The sequence below is a fragment of the Hypanus sabinus genome, chromosome 3 (assembly GCF_030144855.1).
Source record: "Hypanus sabinus isolate sHypSab1 chromosome 3, sHypSab1.hap1, whole genome shotgun sequence".
Taxonomy (NCBI): Eukaryota; Metazoa; Chordata; class Chondrichthyes; order Myliobatiformes; family Dasyatidae; genus Hypanus; species Hypanus sabinus.
In genome coordinates, this window is record NC_082708.1 from 142,707,415 (window position 1) to 142,722,217 (window position 14,803).

The following is a 14,803-nucleotide window of genomic DNA, read 5'->3' on the forward strand; positions in this document are numbered from 1 at the left end:
TAATAAATGTGCTTTGAATTTTTGAGGACACCTTCAGACTGTGTTGGTCATTAATACAGATAGTGTATTTCACTGTATGTTTCAATGTACATGCGACGAATAAAGCCAATCTTTATAAAATCTGAGTTTTCTCCATGTTGGAAATGAACAATTTCAGTGAGGGTTGTTTAACATCCATTGTCCTCCCATGTGTAGTATAATTTGAATCTAATTGATTTCCTTAACATCAATGGAAGTTTCATTGTTTGATGAAGTTCAGATACAAGTGTCAATAGAAAAGATTTGGCTTCCAAAGCAAATCTCTTCAGAGGCCTCTTGTTGAGGATAGCAGCTGCTTACTTAAACGCACTTTGTATTTTGAATTAATTCACTGCTGTCTCTAATTTGTAGCTTATAGTGATGTTTATGTACCCATAACTAACTACTGTCTTGAAAATTACTGTAAAAAAATTATTGGAAAATTTGGGCATAAATTTGGATTTCTGTAAATCAGCTCTTCCATAGTGTGATGTAAGTGGAGTTGTTGAATAGAAATTTAGAGATTTGAGAGAATGGCAACATCATTACTTAAAAAGAATAAGGTGACAATCACAGATAATTGACTAATATTGCTTATAATTTCTAATTATGTCAATTGTCCCTGTGTAGTCATATGGAAAATATTGTTCCACCCTGAGGAAATCTGCAAAGCAGTCAATCCTCAGTGCAAAAATCTCCTCAAGAAATCCAAAACTGATAGATGTTACAACTTTCTGATCCACTTTTTATCACAGTGGACCCAAAACCAGACGTACCACACTTAATCTCGGTATTAGTTCACACTTGTGGTAATCCAGAATGTTGCACCTATCCAAGAAGTTCATTGTGTAAAGTTTATATGAGTGAGAAAAATGAAGATTAGCAACCAGCCTTTCGACTGTGTATGACACTTGTAATTATGACATAAATGCTTGGAAATAAACGATCAAATTATAGACATTATTGGCGTAAGTACATAGATGCCATGACTGTTGTAGTAGGATGGAATACAACAGGAAAGCAGGAAAGTACTTGTATAAGTATTGTGTAAATTCCAGTTCAGTAGTATCTGTCTGCATGAGCTAGCTTCAGTTTATGTACCATGACATTATTATGTTAGCTGTTTTATTAGTGAAAATATTTTTAAAGGTTTGGATGAATTGAGTCAAAAATATCCAGGGGAACACAAGGTGCATTTCTTTGTGCTTATTTCTATGTTGGTATTGATTTGAGACAGCCTGCTGACATCTGCAAAGTAGAATGATAAAAAAAAAATCAATTGCTAACCTACAAATATGCCAAGAGTGGGAGGAGGAGATCTGACGACCCCTCCCTTCCACCCTCATCAATTTCCTGCTCCAGGTGCAGAAGGTTAAACTTTCTGACTCTTTTCATCCCAAAGTCCAGTAACTTACAGCAGCTCAATGAAGAGGTCATACACTCAAATGCCCTAAAAGCCATTAACAACTTGCTTCAAGAGATGTGGAAGACTTTCAATAGTTTTTAAATGTCTCTGATATACAGAAACATTGAAAACTAATAAAATTAAATTAAAAATAAAATGTTATATGAAAAAGGATCTAGTGCTTTCCCAGTGTATATGATGAATAAACTCCTCTTGGGCATCAAGCTGGGTCCAATTATCGATTATAGCTGATGTTATGATGACAAACTCTGCCATCTTCTTCTGGGATGATGCCTTGAAGAAAATGGCAGAGTCTGTCATCGAAACATAGGTTATAATCGATACCTGTACCCCGCTTGAAGCCCAAGAAGAGTTTATTCATCAAAAGTGTTAGATGTTTTAAAAAGTAAGTTTAATTGATACATTTTTAAATAGATACAATATAAACAAATGGGAAATAATTAATAAAAATAACATGTGTTCTCCTTTGCTTTCTAATCTGAAGCCTAATAATCCCACTTGAAGTCTCTGATTTTGTGGCTGGCTAGACTAGTCACACAACCTGAGAGGCAATTTCTCCACTGAAATGCCGGGGTATCCCACCAATACTGTGCGCTGCTGCTGAACCTCATGTGGCAAATTTGACCTTCTGTTTGGAATCAACAGCAATAGCCTGTGACTTTCTGGAAAGAGCAACACATTCAGCTACTGATCTCGCGATCTTCCCATTTGTTAGGTGTCAACTGTTTCACAGCTTCAGCTTCTTCCCCGATTTATTTTTAAGCAGGAACAACTACAAGTGCTGTTTAGCTTTCTTTAGAAGCCCCTACAAAAGCTTGTACTTCTGGTAGCACCCTTTTAGTGAAACACTTTATTTGGTGAAGTTGCTTTGTTTTCACAGGTTTGAAAGACCTGTTTGGGAATTGTCAGTGTTAAATATTTTTTCTTGTCAATCTCCTTGCAATTGTTGGCATATTTGAACACAGAACCTAGCCTGGAACTTCATCACTATACAGGAAAAGTCACTCAGAATGCATTTCTTGGCATATCAATCTAATAGCGGTTTGGGACTTTAAATTATTCTTTAATCAGTGCCGTCTAATTGTGCTGCTGGAGCAATATCTTGCTGCATTTTGCATCAACTGATGTATTTATTTCATTGTGGTGGTAGTGATTTCATCACAGGAACTCCAGAACCGTCCTCTGTCTTCATCCGCCTCAAGCAGCATATGGAGCCAGTCGGTCTTCTCACTTGCGACACTGGGCAAGCTGTTTGAGTCCCCTAGGAGAAAGGAATATCCACATTCCCCATTGAAGGTATGTGCAGAACAATTATATCAATGGATTGAAAGTTCTTTGATGTTCAGAGAGTTGATGAGACAGGGCCCTTTCATGATGCTGTGACTGGCTCCCTGACCAGAGCACCTAATTGTACTCTGATTCACAGCAGAGGTTAGAGATGGAAGATTTTACATAGATTCCATGATATCTAAGTGCAGAATTTGTGCTGATGTATAGAGTGTGTCAGCCAATCTGCAGGCGCATACAGACCTGTATAAACCTACTCCAAGATTAATCTAACCCTCACTCCTACACAGGTTATAACCCTCAATTTTTTTGTTGTCCTTGTGCCTATTTGAGAGTCTCCAAAATGTGGCTAAAACACCAGCCTCAGCCAGCACTCCTGGCAGTGCATTCCAGGCACTTATAACTCTGAGTCAAATAAAACCTGTCTCTGACATCACCCTTCAACTTTGCTCCAAACAACTTGAAAGTGTGTCTTGTTATTAGCCAAATTTGTGCTGAAAACAATATGCAGCTGTCCACTCTATCTGTTCCTCCTATGATCTTACATATTTCTGTCACATCGACTCTCATCCTCCCTTGCTCCAAAGCTCTTGCCCTCTTATCCTTTCCACATGCTCTCTAATCCAGGCAGCATCCTGGTAAATGTACCCTGCAACTTATATGACCAGCACTGAACACAGTACTCCAAGTGTGGTCTAACCTGAGTTTTACAGAGCTGCAACATTACACCGTGGATCTTGAACTTAATCACTCAACTAATGAAGACTTATATGCTTTTTTAACCATCTTATTGAATTGGGCAGCAATTTTGAGGGGTCTATGCATATGGACACCAAGATCCCTCTTGTTTCTTCACACTGCTAAGAATCCTCCCATTCACATTGTAGTCTGCCTTCAAATTTGACTTTCTAATGTGTTTCACTTCATGCCTTTCCAGACTGATCTCCGTCTGCCACTTCTTAGCCTACTTCTGTATCTTGTCTATGTCCCATCTAACCTATGATGACCTTCTACATTATCCCAAAGCACCAGCAACCTTCATATCATCTGCAAGCTTATGAGTCCACCCTTCCACTTCCTCAGCTAAGTCATTTACAAAAAATCACAGAGTCGGAGTCACAAGAACAGATCCTTCCAAAACATCTCTGGACGTGCACCTACAGGCAGAATATGTTCTATCTACTATTCCCCTTGGCTTTCTTTGGGAAAGTCAATTCTGAAGCCACCTAGCCAAGATTCCCTGGATCTCATGCCTCACGATTTTCTGAATAAGCCTTCCAGTGGGAGCCTTGTCGAGTGCCTTACTAAAGGTTGAGCAGTAGATGTAGTGTATATGAATTTCAGCAAGGCATTTGATAAGGTACCCCATGGAAGGATTATTGAGAAAGTAAGGAGGCATGGGATTCAAGGGGACATTGCTTTGTGGATCCAGAATTGGCTTGCCTACAGAAGGCAATGTGTGGTCATAGACAGGTCATATTCTGCATGGAGGCCAGTGACCAGCGGTGTGCCTCAAGGTTCTATTCTGGGACCCCTACTCTTTGTGATTTTTATAAATGACCTGGATGAGGAAGTGGAGGGATGAGTCAGTAAATTTGCTGATGACACAAAGGTTGGGGGTGTTGTCGATAATGTGGAGAGCTGTCAGAGATTACAACAGAGCATTGATAGGTTGCAAAACTGGGCTGAGAAGTGACAGATGGAGTTCAACCCAGCTAAGTGTGAGGTGGTTTATTTTGGTAGCTCAAATATGATGACAGAGTAGCATTAATGGTAAGAATCTTGGCAGTGTGGAGGATCAGAGGGATCTTGGGGTCCGCGTCCATAGGATACTCAAAGCTGCTGAGCAGGTTGACTCTATGGTTAAGAAGGCATACATTGTATTGGCCTTCATCAAGCATGGGTTTTGAGTTTAAGCCGAGAGGTAATATTGCAGCTATATAAGGCCCTGGTCAGACCCCATTTGGACTTCTGTGCTTAATTCTGGTCACCTCACTACAGGAAGGATGTGGAAACTATAGAAAGTGTGCAGAGGAGATTTACAGGGATGTTGCCTGGATTGGGGAGCATGCCCTGTGAGAATAGTTTGAGTGAAATTGGCCTTGGAGCGGTGGAGGATGAGAGGTGACCTGATAGATGTGTACAGGATAATGAGAGGCATTGATCGTGTGGATAGTCAGAGGCTTTTTCCCAGGGCTGAAATGGCTATCATGAAAGGGCTTAAGTTTAAGGTGCTTGGAAGTAGGTGCAGGGGAGATGTCAAGGGTAAGTTTTTAACGCAGAGTGGTGAGTGCGTGGAATGGGCTGCAGGCGATGGTGGTGGAGCCAGATACGATAGGGTCTTTTAAGAGACTCCTGGATAGGTACATGAAGCTTAAATAGAAAGAGGGCTGTGTGTAGCCCTAGGTAATTTCTGAAGTAAGTACATGTTTGGCACAGCATTGTGGGCCAAAGAGCCTGTATTGTGCTGTAGATTTTCTATGTTTCTAAAATCCATGCACACTAAATACACTGATCTATTTTTATCAATTTGTTTTGTCATTGCCTCAATGTCAGTGAGGTTCATGAAGCCCTGTAAAACCATACTGACGATCCCTAAAAAGAATATGCTACTGCAAATACTTGTAAATCCAGTCCCTAAGAATACTCTCCATTAATTTGCCCACCACTGGTTTAAGGCTCACTGGCCTCTAATTTCCAGGATTATTCCCACTGCCTTTCTTGAACAAAGGTACAGTATCAATGCCTCTGCATTCTCTTCCCTGGCATCCTGTACTAACCTGGGATAGATCCTGTATGGTCCCTGGCTGTATCTCTTCTGATATTTTTCAAATGCTCCAACACTGCCTCTTTTTTTATCTTGACAGGCTTCAACGAATTATCCTGTTCTGTGTTGCCTTCACGTTTTTCAAGGTTTCTTTCACTGGTGAATACCGAACCGAAGTATTCACTTAAGACCTCCTCCTACTTCCTCCAGATACATATTTCCCCTTTTATCCCTGAGTGGTCCAACTCTATCATCCTGTACTTGTCATCCTCCAGTTGTCCACATACATCTGCAATGCCTCAATGTTTCTTAATTACCTTAATTAAGCATCCTTCTTCCTCTTGACTCCATGTTCCACATCTCTTGTCAACCATAGTTCCTTTGCCCTGCCACTATTTCCATGTCCCAGCGGGACAGTCTTTGCAGAAATCCATGCTGTGCTGCTAACCAAACTTCACATTTCCATTAGAAAATTAACTATTTCTAACATTATAAAAATGGCTAATGACGCTTGACATTCAACTGACTTGCAGTGTTGAAAGATCTAATGGAGGTTTAGAAGTATCTTTAGAAAGTGAGAGTGTTTTAGGTCAAACATTCATACCCAGAACTGGGAGGTCAGAAGACAAGTTATTTAAGTTGTGCTTCAGTCAAGGTGCCTGCATCATAAAATAGGAAACAATTTTCTATAGAATTTACAAATATTACAGAATAATTCACTAATTTATTTAATATTTCATCTAAAATCATCCCAAGGATCCCTTCATTGTTAAAAGATGATTTAAGAAGTGGCTTTATAAATTTAATTTGCTGTGTATTATTTGATAGAGTGCATCAGAACATTAGTACTTGATTGGTTTACCGGAGTACTGGTACATTTTATAATAATAAAATTTGAAGATATATTTCAGAGATGATTGGTAATTGCTGGAGCAGGCGAAGCTTATTGGAATGTTAGCTAGCAGTAGTTTGATGTGTAGAACAATATGACACAGAGAGGCTTAAATTTCTGTGTAATATAAGAGGAAATAAATCTGGTTAAGAATTGAGAATATTTTTGGAACGTAGACCAGTACAACACAATGCAGGCCTTTTCCCTCACCGTGTTGTGCCGACCGGTTAACTTACTGTATGTTTAATCTAACCCTTTCCTCCATATAGTCTGATGCTTTTCTTTCATCCATATGCTTATCTCTGAGCCTTTTAAATGTCTTCAGTGTATTTGCTTCTACCACCACCCCTGGCAATATGGTCCAAGCACCTACTACTCTGTGGGGGGAAAAGCCTACCTTTGGCACCCCACAGTTTCCACCAAACATCTTAAATTTATGGTCCTTGATATGAGCCATTTCTACCTTGGGGAAAAGTTTCTAACTGTCCACTCTGTCTATTTCTCTTATCATTTTGTACACTGCAATCAAGTCACCTCTTCTCCTTTTCTCCAAAGAGAAAAGAGGAAATTTGTCTCAGTTTGTTACACTTTTTTTCAGCTATGACAGATTCACTGTGTTCTACAATCTTAACACATTATTTGGAGAATGTTGTTTGAACTACAGGAAGTGCATTCTGATATGTCGATCTGTGCTGCCTGTGGTAGACAGGGACTGTGACCAAGCTAGTTAACTGTGGTCCTGTTCCTTGTGCTGCTCGTGTACTGCAGTGAAGAGCACCAGACTGCAGAATCAGCCAGCATGTACAAGAAACTGAGCCCCACCTACAGATTTGCAGATGACTTAGTGCATTGTTTAGAAATTGATGTTCAGATTCTCCATATTGTACAGGCAACCCTAACTATAGCTGTTCAAGTAATGGAATTCCACCTGTACAGTATTCACAAATCATTGTGCAACAATTTGAACTATAGAATAAAATTGCTACCCATGGAATTAATGTGAAATAAAGGTAAAAAAATAAACTCAATCCTTTTTATCAATTTGTGTGCCTTCAGGAGTATGTAATGACACAGGTTCATGTTACGGAAAATCGCCATACAGACTGTTTTCTAGGAATGTGCTCCTCCTAATCTCTCTCCTCCACCCACCCTCATAATGCGGAGGTTATTGGTAAAAGCAAATTGCTGCAGGCACTGAAAACCTGAAATAAAACAACAGCGAATGACCAAAATACTTGGCAGGTCAGGCAGCATTTATGGAGAGAGAAACAACCCTTTGTTAACCCTTGTTCCTTCCTTCACAGATGCTAGATAACTTGTTAAGTAGTTACATAATTTTATCTGTTTATATTTCTAAGTATTTATGTTGCTTCCCAAATATTATGTAGCAACTTGTGTTTTTTCAGAAAGGATACTCAGCAAGGAGTCCAAAATCTTCAACTACCAATGTAACTTTTCAGAAATGTGCCGAGGTAAGCTGCTTCTTCAAGTGTGAACCCTCTTGCATTCTGGAGGCTGATGGAGGTAACAGCTTTATATTTGCAGGATCCTGATTAAAATGTTCATGAATTAATTAGTTTTGGTGAGGAAAATACTAGAATTCCAGCTGAAGTGATATCAATGTGTTTTTATTGTCTGAGATCATTGGCCTGGCCCCATCTTGTTCCGGACAGTCTGTTACCAGGGCAGCTTTCCACCGTGGGTTAGATACCAGCAGCACAGCGGCTACCTTAACTCCAGCCGCTACCTTAGTCATTGGCTTTGACAACAGATGAAGCCCTGCTTCTAATCTCCCAGCTTCCAAAACTGTTGCTTAGATTGAAGTTTATTAATGCCAAAAGCAAACTGAGGAAATCTGCAGCCGGAAATCCAAGTAACACACACAAATTGCTGGAGGAACTCAGCAGGCCAGGCAGCATCTATGGAAAAGAGTACAGTTGATGTTTCAGGAGGACTCAAAAGCACCTAGGAACCTCTTAAAAAAAAAATCAAAGATAGAAAAATTTAAAAAATTACTAAATAATTGAAATAGAGAGAAGCGGTTATAAATTAAACTTAGATAAGAGTGAATTATTCCCTTTAAATGCGCAAACTTTATTGAATGACAGGAGTCCATTTAAAGTTGTTACAGATAATTTTACCTATTTAGGTATAAAAATTACCAAGAAATATAAAGATTTATTTAGACTGAATTTTTTACCTATGCTTCTTCAAATACAACATCTTACTACAAGATGGTCTCCCTTATTCTTATCATTAGTTAGTCGGATTAATGCTATTAAAATGATGATTTTACCGAAATTTTTATATTTATTTCAAGCCTTACCAATTTTTATTCCTAAATCCTTTTTTGACAACATTGATTCAAAAATTTCCTCATTTGTGTGGCAAAACAAAAACCCCAGGTTAAGTAAAAGGCAATTACAAAAATCTAAAAAAGATGGTGGTTTAGCTTTGCCTAACTATAGATTTTATTATTGGGCGAATAATATTCGTAACCTAACGTATTGGAAATTAGATTTGGACTCATTATTGTGTCCGCAGTGGGTAAATTTGGAATGCAATGAAGTAAAGGGATATTCTTTATTCTCTGTTCTTGGTTCTTCTCTTCCTGCTGATTTAGTTAAATTTAATAAACAGATATCTAATCCTGTTATTAAACACACATTACGAATTTGGTTTCAATTTCGGAAATTTTTTACTTTGAAAAACTTTGTGCTTGATAGCCCTATTTTATTTAATTTTTTCTTTAAACCTTCCTTGACAGATCAAGCCTTTAGCATATGGAAAAGGAAAGGTATAAAATGTTTTCGTGACCTTTTTTTTTGAAGGTACTTTGATGTCTTTTGACCAACTTTCCAATAAATTTAAATTACCTAAATCTAATTTCTTCAGATATTTACAAATCAAAAATTTTTTACATAAAGTTTTACCATCTTTTCCCAACTCAACTTCAACGGATTTCTCAGATTTGATTTTTACCTTAAATCCTTGTCAGAAGGGATTAGTTGCTTTTATTTACAACATGATTATGAAGATACAACCAGAGATGTCTGATAGAATTAAACAACAATGGGAAAAAGAACTTCGATACAATATACCAACAGATAAATGGGAAAAAAATTTACAAATGGTTAATTCTTCTTCTATATGTGCTAAACATGCTTTAATACAATTTAAAATTGTACATAGAGCTTATATGTCTAAAGATAAACTTGCTCGATTTTATTCTCATATTAACCCTCAATGTGATAGATGTCATTCAGAAGTGGCTTCACTGACCCATATGTTTTGGTCATGTCCTACTTTACATAACTATTGGAAGGACATATTCGTTACCATTTCCTCAATTTGGAACATCGATTTACAACCTAACTTTATTACTGCAATCTTTGGTATACCAAATGAGGATGGTAATCAGTTTTCTCCTTCAGTCAGACGAATGATTGCTTTTGTAACATTAATGGCCAGAAGGTCTATATTACAAAATTGGAAAGAAGTAAACCCTCCTACCACGTCTCAGTGGCTTTTTCAAACTATTTCTTATCTGAGTTTGGAAAAAATTAGGAGCACTATTTTTGACTTGTCAATTAAATTTGAAGAAACTTGGGGACCGTTCATCCGACATTTTCATATGAATTAATTTGGCCTTTCCCAGACCTTCTCTTTGTTTATTCTTGTTCAGGTATGGAGTTCCGGAGTTCTTTGACACTATCATATACTTATAAACTGTTATTATTGCCCATGTTAGTTTTAGTTTAGTGTTTGTTTCATATATATATTTTCTTTCACACATTTCTAATTTTTTTTCTTTTTCTTTTGATGATTAGTTTTGTTTTTTTTTCATATATAATTATATAGACTTGGTTGATTAATGTACTTTTTTGTTGTTGATGTTTAATAGGATATCATTATCCTATTATTAATGTAATCTTAAGTCTATTGTATTCATAACCTATTCATTATTATATTATGTTTTTTTTATATTTATATGAAACTCAATAAAAAGATCGAAAAAGAAAGAAAAGAAAAAGAAAGAAAGAGAGAAGCATTCTCATATAAACAAATACAATTAAATTAAGTAAATTAAATCGAATGAAAATGTCCAGTTCTGTTCTCCAGATCTATTTCTTTGCATTAGTTTCAGTGGGATCTGGGAATAGGGAAGTCCGCAGAAGTTAGCTCGCCTGTAAATTTTGGTGGAGTGCGCTGGAACAGAACTGCCAGAAAAAGCCCATGCCAGTGCTAGCCCTAGGAGTCCTATTGAATAGCACAGGCAAGTCCTGGCAGAACTCTAATGCTTCAGTGAAATGTCTTCCATAATGAGAGGTGTGAGTATAGTCAACTCGGGCAAATCAGTTGGAATTGGATTGGGGATAGATTTATTGTTGTCACTTGTACTGCGATACAGTGAAAAGCTTCCCTTGCATACTGCTCATACAGAATCAGATCATTACTGATGTAGAACAAGGTAGAACAATAACATTGCAGTATAAAGTGTAACAGTCAGTGCAGTGCAAGTAGACAATAAAGAGCAAGATCATAACAAGGTAGATTGTGATGACTATTTAATAGCTTTATAACAGCAGGATCGAAGCGTCTGTTGTAACATGAACAAAGTCACTGGAGAGACTCTGAATGTAATAGGCACGTGATTGTTTTAACAAAAACAAGCAGCAGGCATCATACTGAGACACCCTTGGAGGGAGAGGCCTCCTGACTCAATATTACATTATGTTTTTATATGCTAATGATCAAAGGTAACAGCTGGGCAATTCTATAGTTATATCTACAATGCTTCCTTTGAATTACGTATCATTTTCGCACACCTCCGTCTTTGCTCCCACACTTCAGAAACCCAGAATGAATGTTAACCGGCATGATCTGGTTTGCAATCAACTCCCGTCTCCTGCTTCAGGGCTGCATTTTAAATTTAATCCTACAATCCACGTTCATGCCTGAAGATTGGTTGCTGGTGAAGTTAATATTTGCTATACACCCTAACTCCAGGATGCACCCTAACAATGTCCTTGAGCGAGTGCTCTGTGCTTTCAGGCTTTTCTATATTCAACCCAATGGAACAGGGGAGAAGAGAAAATGTCCAGGGTGGGTGGGGTCTTTGATTATGCTCGTTGCTTTACTGAGACAGAAGAGACAGAGACAGAGACCATGCAGGGGAGGTTGTATTCTGTGACGTGTTAAGCTGTGTCCATAACTCTCTGCAGCTTCACGCAATCATGACAGAACCCTTGCCGCACCAAGCTGTGATCCATCCAGATAGGATGCTTTCTATAGTGCATCAGTAACAATTGGTAAGGGTCAAAGTAGCACCTTAGCCACGTGGGGAAGTAGAGGCACTGATGAGCTATCTTAGCTGTGATGTCTATGGGGTTGGACCAGGACAAGCTATTGGTGACATACTGCCCTAGGAACATGAAGCTGTCACCACACCCCCTCAACCTCATCATCATTAATACAGCCAGAAGCATGTGCATCGCCCCCTGCCTGAAGTCAATGGCTAGCTGTTTTATTTGCTGGAAAGATTGTTGTCTAGACACCATATTAGTAAGCCTTCATGAACTCCCACTCATCATTATTTGAGATACAGTCCATACTGGTGGTATCGTCTGTAAACCAGTAGGTGGACAGAGCAGAAGAGTCGGGGGCTAAGGGCCCAACTTTGTGGAGCACCAGTGTTTAGAATGATTGTGTTGGAGGTCTTACTGCCTGTTTTTACTATTGGTGAACTACCAGATGCTAGGGTGGAACACTGGAATCAGGGAAAGAACCAAAAACAGTGAAGACAAAGATTTACCAGTGAAACTGTTCAATATCTCTGTTGTCCTCACAGGCTGAAACAGTTGTTGGATGTGCTGCATGATATTTGGTCGGGAAGGGAAATTTATGACCAGTAACCATTTGCTGATAGTGATTCAGCATATCACTATCTGGTTAACAAATGTGCATACTCAGAACTGGCTCTATTCTGTTCATGCATTTGAAATAATAATATTAAGTACTTTATTGATCCCACGTGGGAAATTCTTTCATTACAGCAGTACCATTGGAAGAAACACACTTAACAGTGTGGAAACTGAACTAATAATTACAGAATAATAATTAACAATGTGCAATATGAGTATAAATACAATGTACGAAATAATAACACAGACTATTGTACTATGATGTGTGTTCTCCTGTTGCACAGAGATGAACTGTTGTATCTGCTTATTGTATTTCTTAGGAAAGATTTTCTGTAATGATGCTTATGACAGCGGAACTGAATGAGTCTGTTTGAAAAGGTGCTCCACTGCTCAGTCAGTCATGGAGAGGCTGTGCCAGATTGTCCATAATGGATAACAGTTTGTTAAGTGACCTCGTCTCTACCACTAACTCAGAACAGTCATATTTACAAGATTTTCAGTTATATATAGGAAGTATGCAGCTTAGGAGTGTTGTGGAGAGCATGTGCCTCTAACTAAGGTTCTATCAGACTGGAGTATGTGCACGTGAGGAATATTGAATTCAACAGTAAAGAAGATATCAAGAGGCTTGTTGGTCATTAGCATGGTTGGCAACCTCATTTGAAAGATTAGATCAGTAAAACAAGTTACCACTGAACATTGTATAGAGGAATTGTGCTTTAAATCACTCAAACAGAGAAGCAAGCAGGATGGAGTATATTTAATAGTTCTGCTTCTAAATTTGAAGTGCAAAATTGCAGCTATAAGAGCCAAAGTTGGTTTCTCCTGCCCTCTAGTGTCCTATCTACCCATATGCAAGTATATTAGATTTGTGACCAATTACTCCCAAGCAGCTTGAGTTCCTCCCAACACATATGTAAAGATGGTAGACTGAAGGGTCTGTGTGGTGGCCTGAGATCAGAGTCAAATATCTCTCATTCAAATAATATAGCAAATGCTTGGGCTGTCCTTGCCACTCCATTATGTCAGTGTGCCTCGCAGTGAGAGCGAGCCAGTATTTGTGCAGATAACATATAAATTGGTCTTTTTGAGGCTGGAAGGATGTTGTGAGTGGAGTGTCCTTACGATTATTTCCTGACCCTCAATTATTTATGATCTCTTTATTAGTGATCTGGAAGAAAAGTTAAAATTTACTGATAAAAAGGGATGGGGGGGGGGGGCGGTTCTTGCACTGGATATTGGATATAGAGAGGATGAGGGATTGGGTGAAATCTTGCCAAGTAAGCTTTATCTATAAAAGTGTGAGGTTATGAATTGAATTGACTTTATTTCTTACATCCTTCACATGCATGAGGAGTAAAAATCTTTATGTTATATCTCCATCTAAATGTGCAATCATAGTAATTTATAATAAATAGAACTGTCAATGTAATATAGGATACACTTAAATCAGTGTGAGTTCATCAGTCTGATGGCCTGCTGGACGAAGCTGTCCTAGAGCCTGTTGGTCCTGGCTTTTATGTTGCGGTACCTCTTCCTGGATGGTAGCAGCTGGAATAGATTGTTGTTGGGATGGTTTGGGTCCCCAATGATCCTATGAGCTCTTTTAACACAGCTGTCCTTGTAAATGTCCTGAATCATGGGAAGTTCACAACTACAGATACACTGGGCTGTCTGCACCACTCTCTGCAGAGTCCTGTGATTAAGGGAGGTACAGTTCCCATACTAGGCAGTGATGCAGCCAGTCAGGATGCTCTCAATTGTACCCCTCTAGAAAATTCATAGGATTTGGGGGCCCATACCAAACTTCCTCAACCGTCTGAGGTGAAAGAGGTGCTGTTGTGCCTTTTTCACCACACAGCTGGTGAATACGGATCACGTGAGGTCCTCGGTGATGTAGATGCTAAGGAACTTAAAGCTGTTCACCCTCTCAACTCTAGATCCATTGATGGGGGTTAGCCATCTCCATTCCTCCTATCATACACAACCAGCTCATTTGTTTTTGCGGCATTGAGGGAGAGGTTGTTTTCTTGACACCACTGTGTCAGAGAGATGTCTTCTCCGTAGGCCACGTCGTTATTGTTTTATATAAGGCCAATCAATGTAGTGTTGCAGTAAATTTAATTAGCAGAATGGAGCTGCGGGTGGTGATACAATCATGGGTGTACAGGGAGTAAAGGAGGGGACTCAGTATGCAAACCTGAGGGGCTCCTATATTGAGAGTCAGAGGGGTGGAGGTGAGGGAGCCCACTCTTACCAGCTGCTGGCGATCTGACAGGAAGTCCAGGATCCAGCTGCACAAGGCCGAGGTCTCGGAGCTTCTTGTTGAACCCGGGTGGAACTATGGTGTTGAATGCTGAACTGTAGTCGAAGAACATCATTCTCTCTTAAGCACCCTTCTTCTCCAGATGTGTAAGGACGGTATGTAGAGCAGTGGCTATTGCGTCATCTGTCAATTGGTTGTGTCGGTAGGTGAATTGTAGGAGGTC

General features: G+C 39.0%; 1 protein-coding gene across 3 annotated transcripts in view; it reads left to right on the forward strand.

The window, feature by feature from the left end:
* The window catches only part of LOC132391710 (limbin-like), a 205,948-nt gene that overhangs the window by 10,697 nt on the left and 180,448 nt on the right, over window positions 1-14,803 (forward strand). For 2 of the 3 annotated variants that reach the window (XM_059965261.1, XM_059965262.1), the window contains exons 3-4: window positions 2,595-2,740; window positions 7,797-7,862. In XM_059965261.1, the coding sequence (XP_059821244.1) occupies window positions 2,595-2,740; window positions 7,797-7,862 (212 nt within the window). The remainder of the gene's footprint in view (window positions 1-2,594; window positions 2,741-7,796; window positions 7,863-14,803) is intronic. The other variant, XM_059965263.1, reaches the window with a different exon arrangement.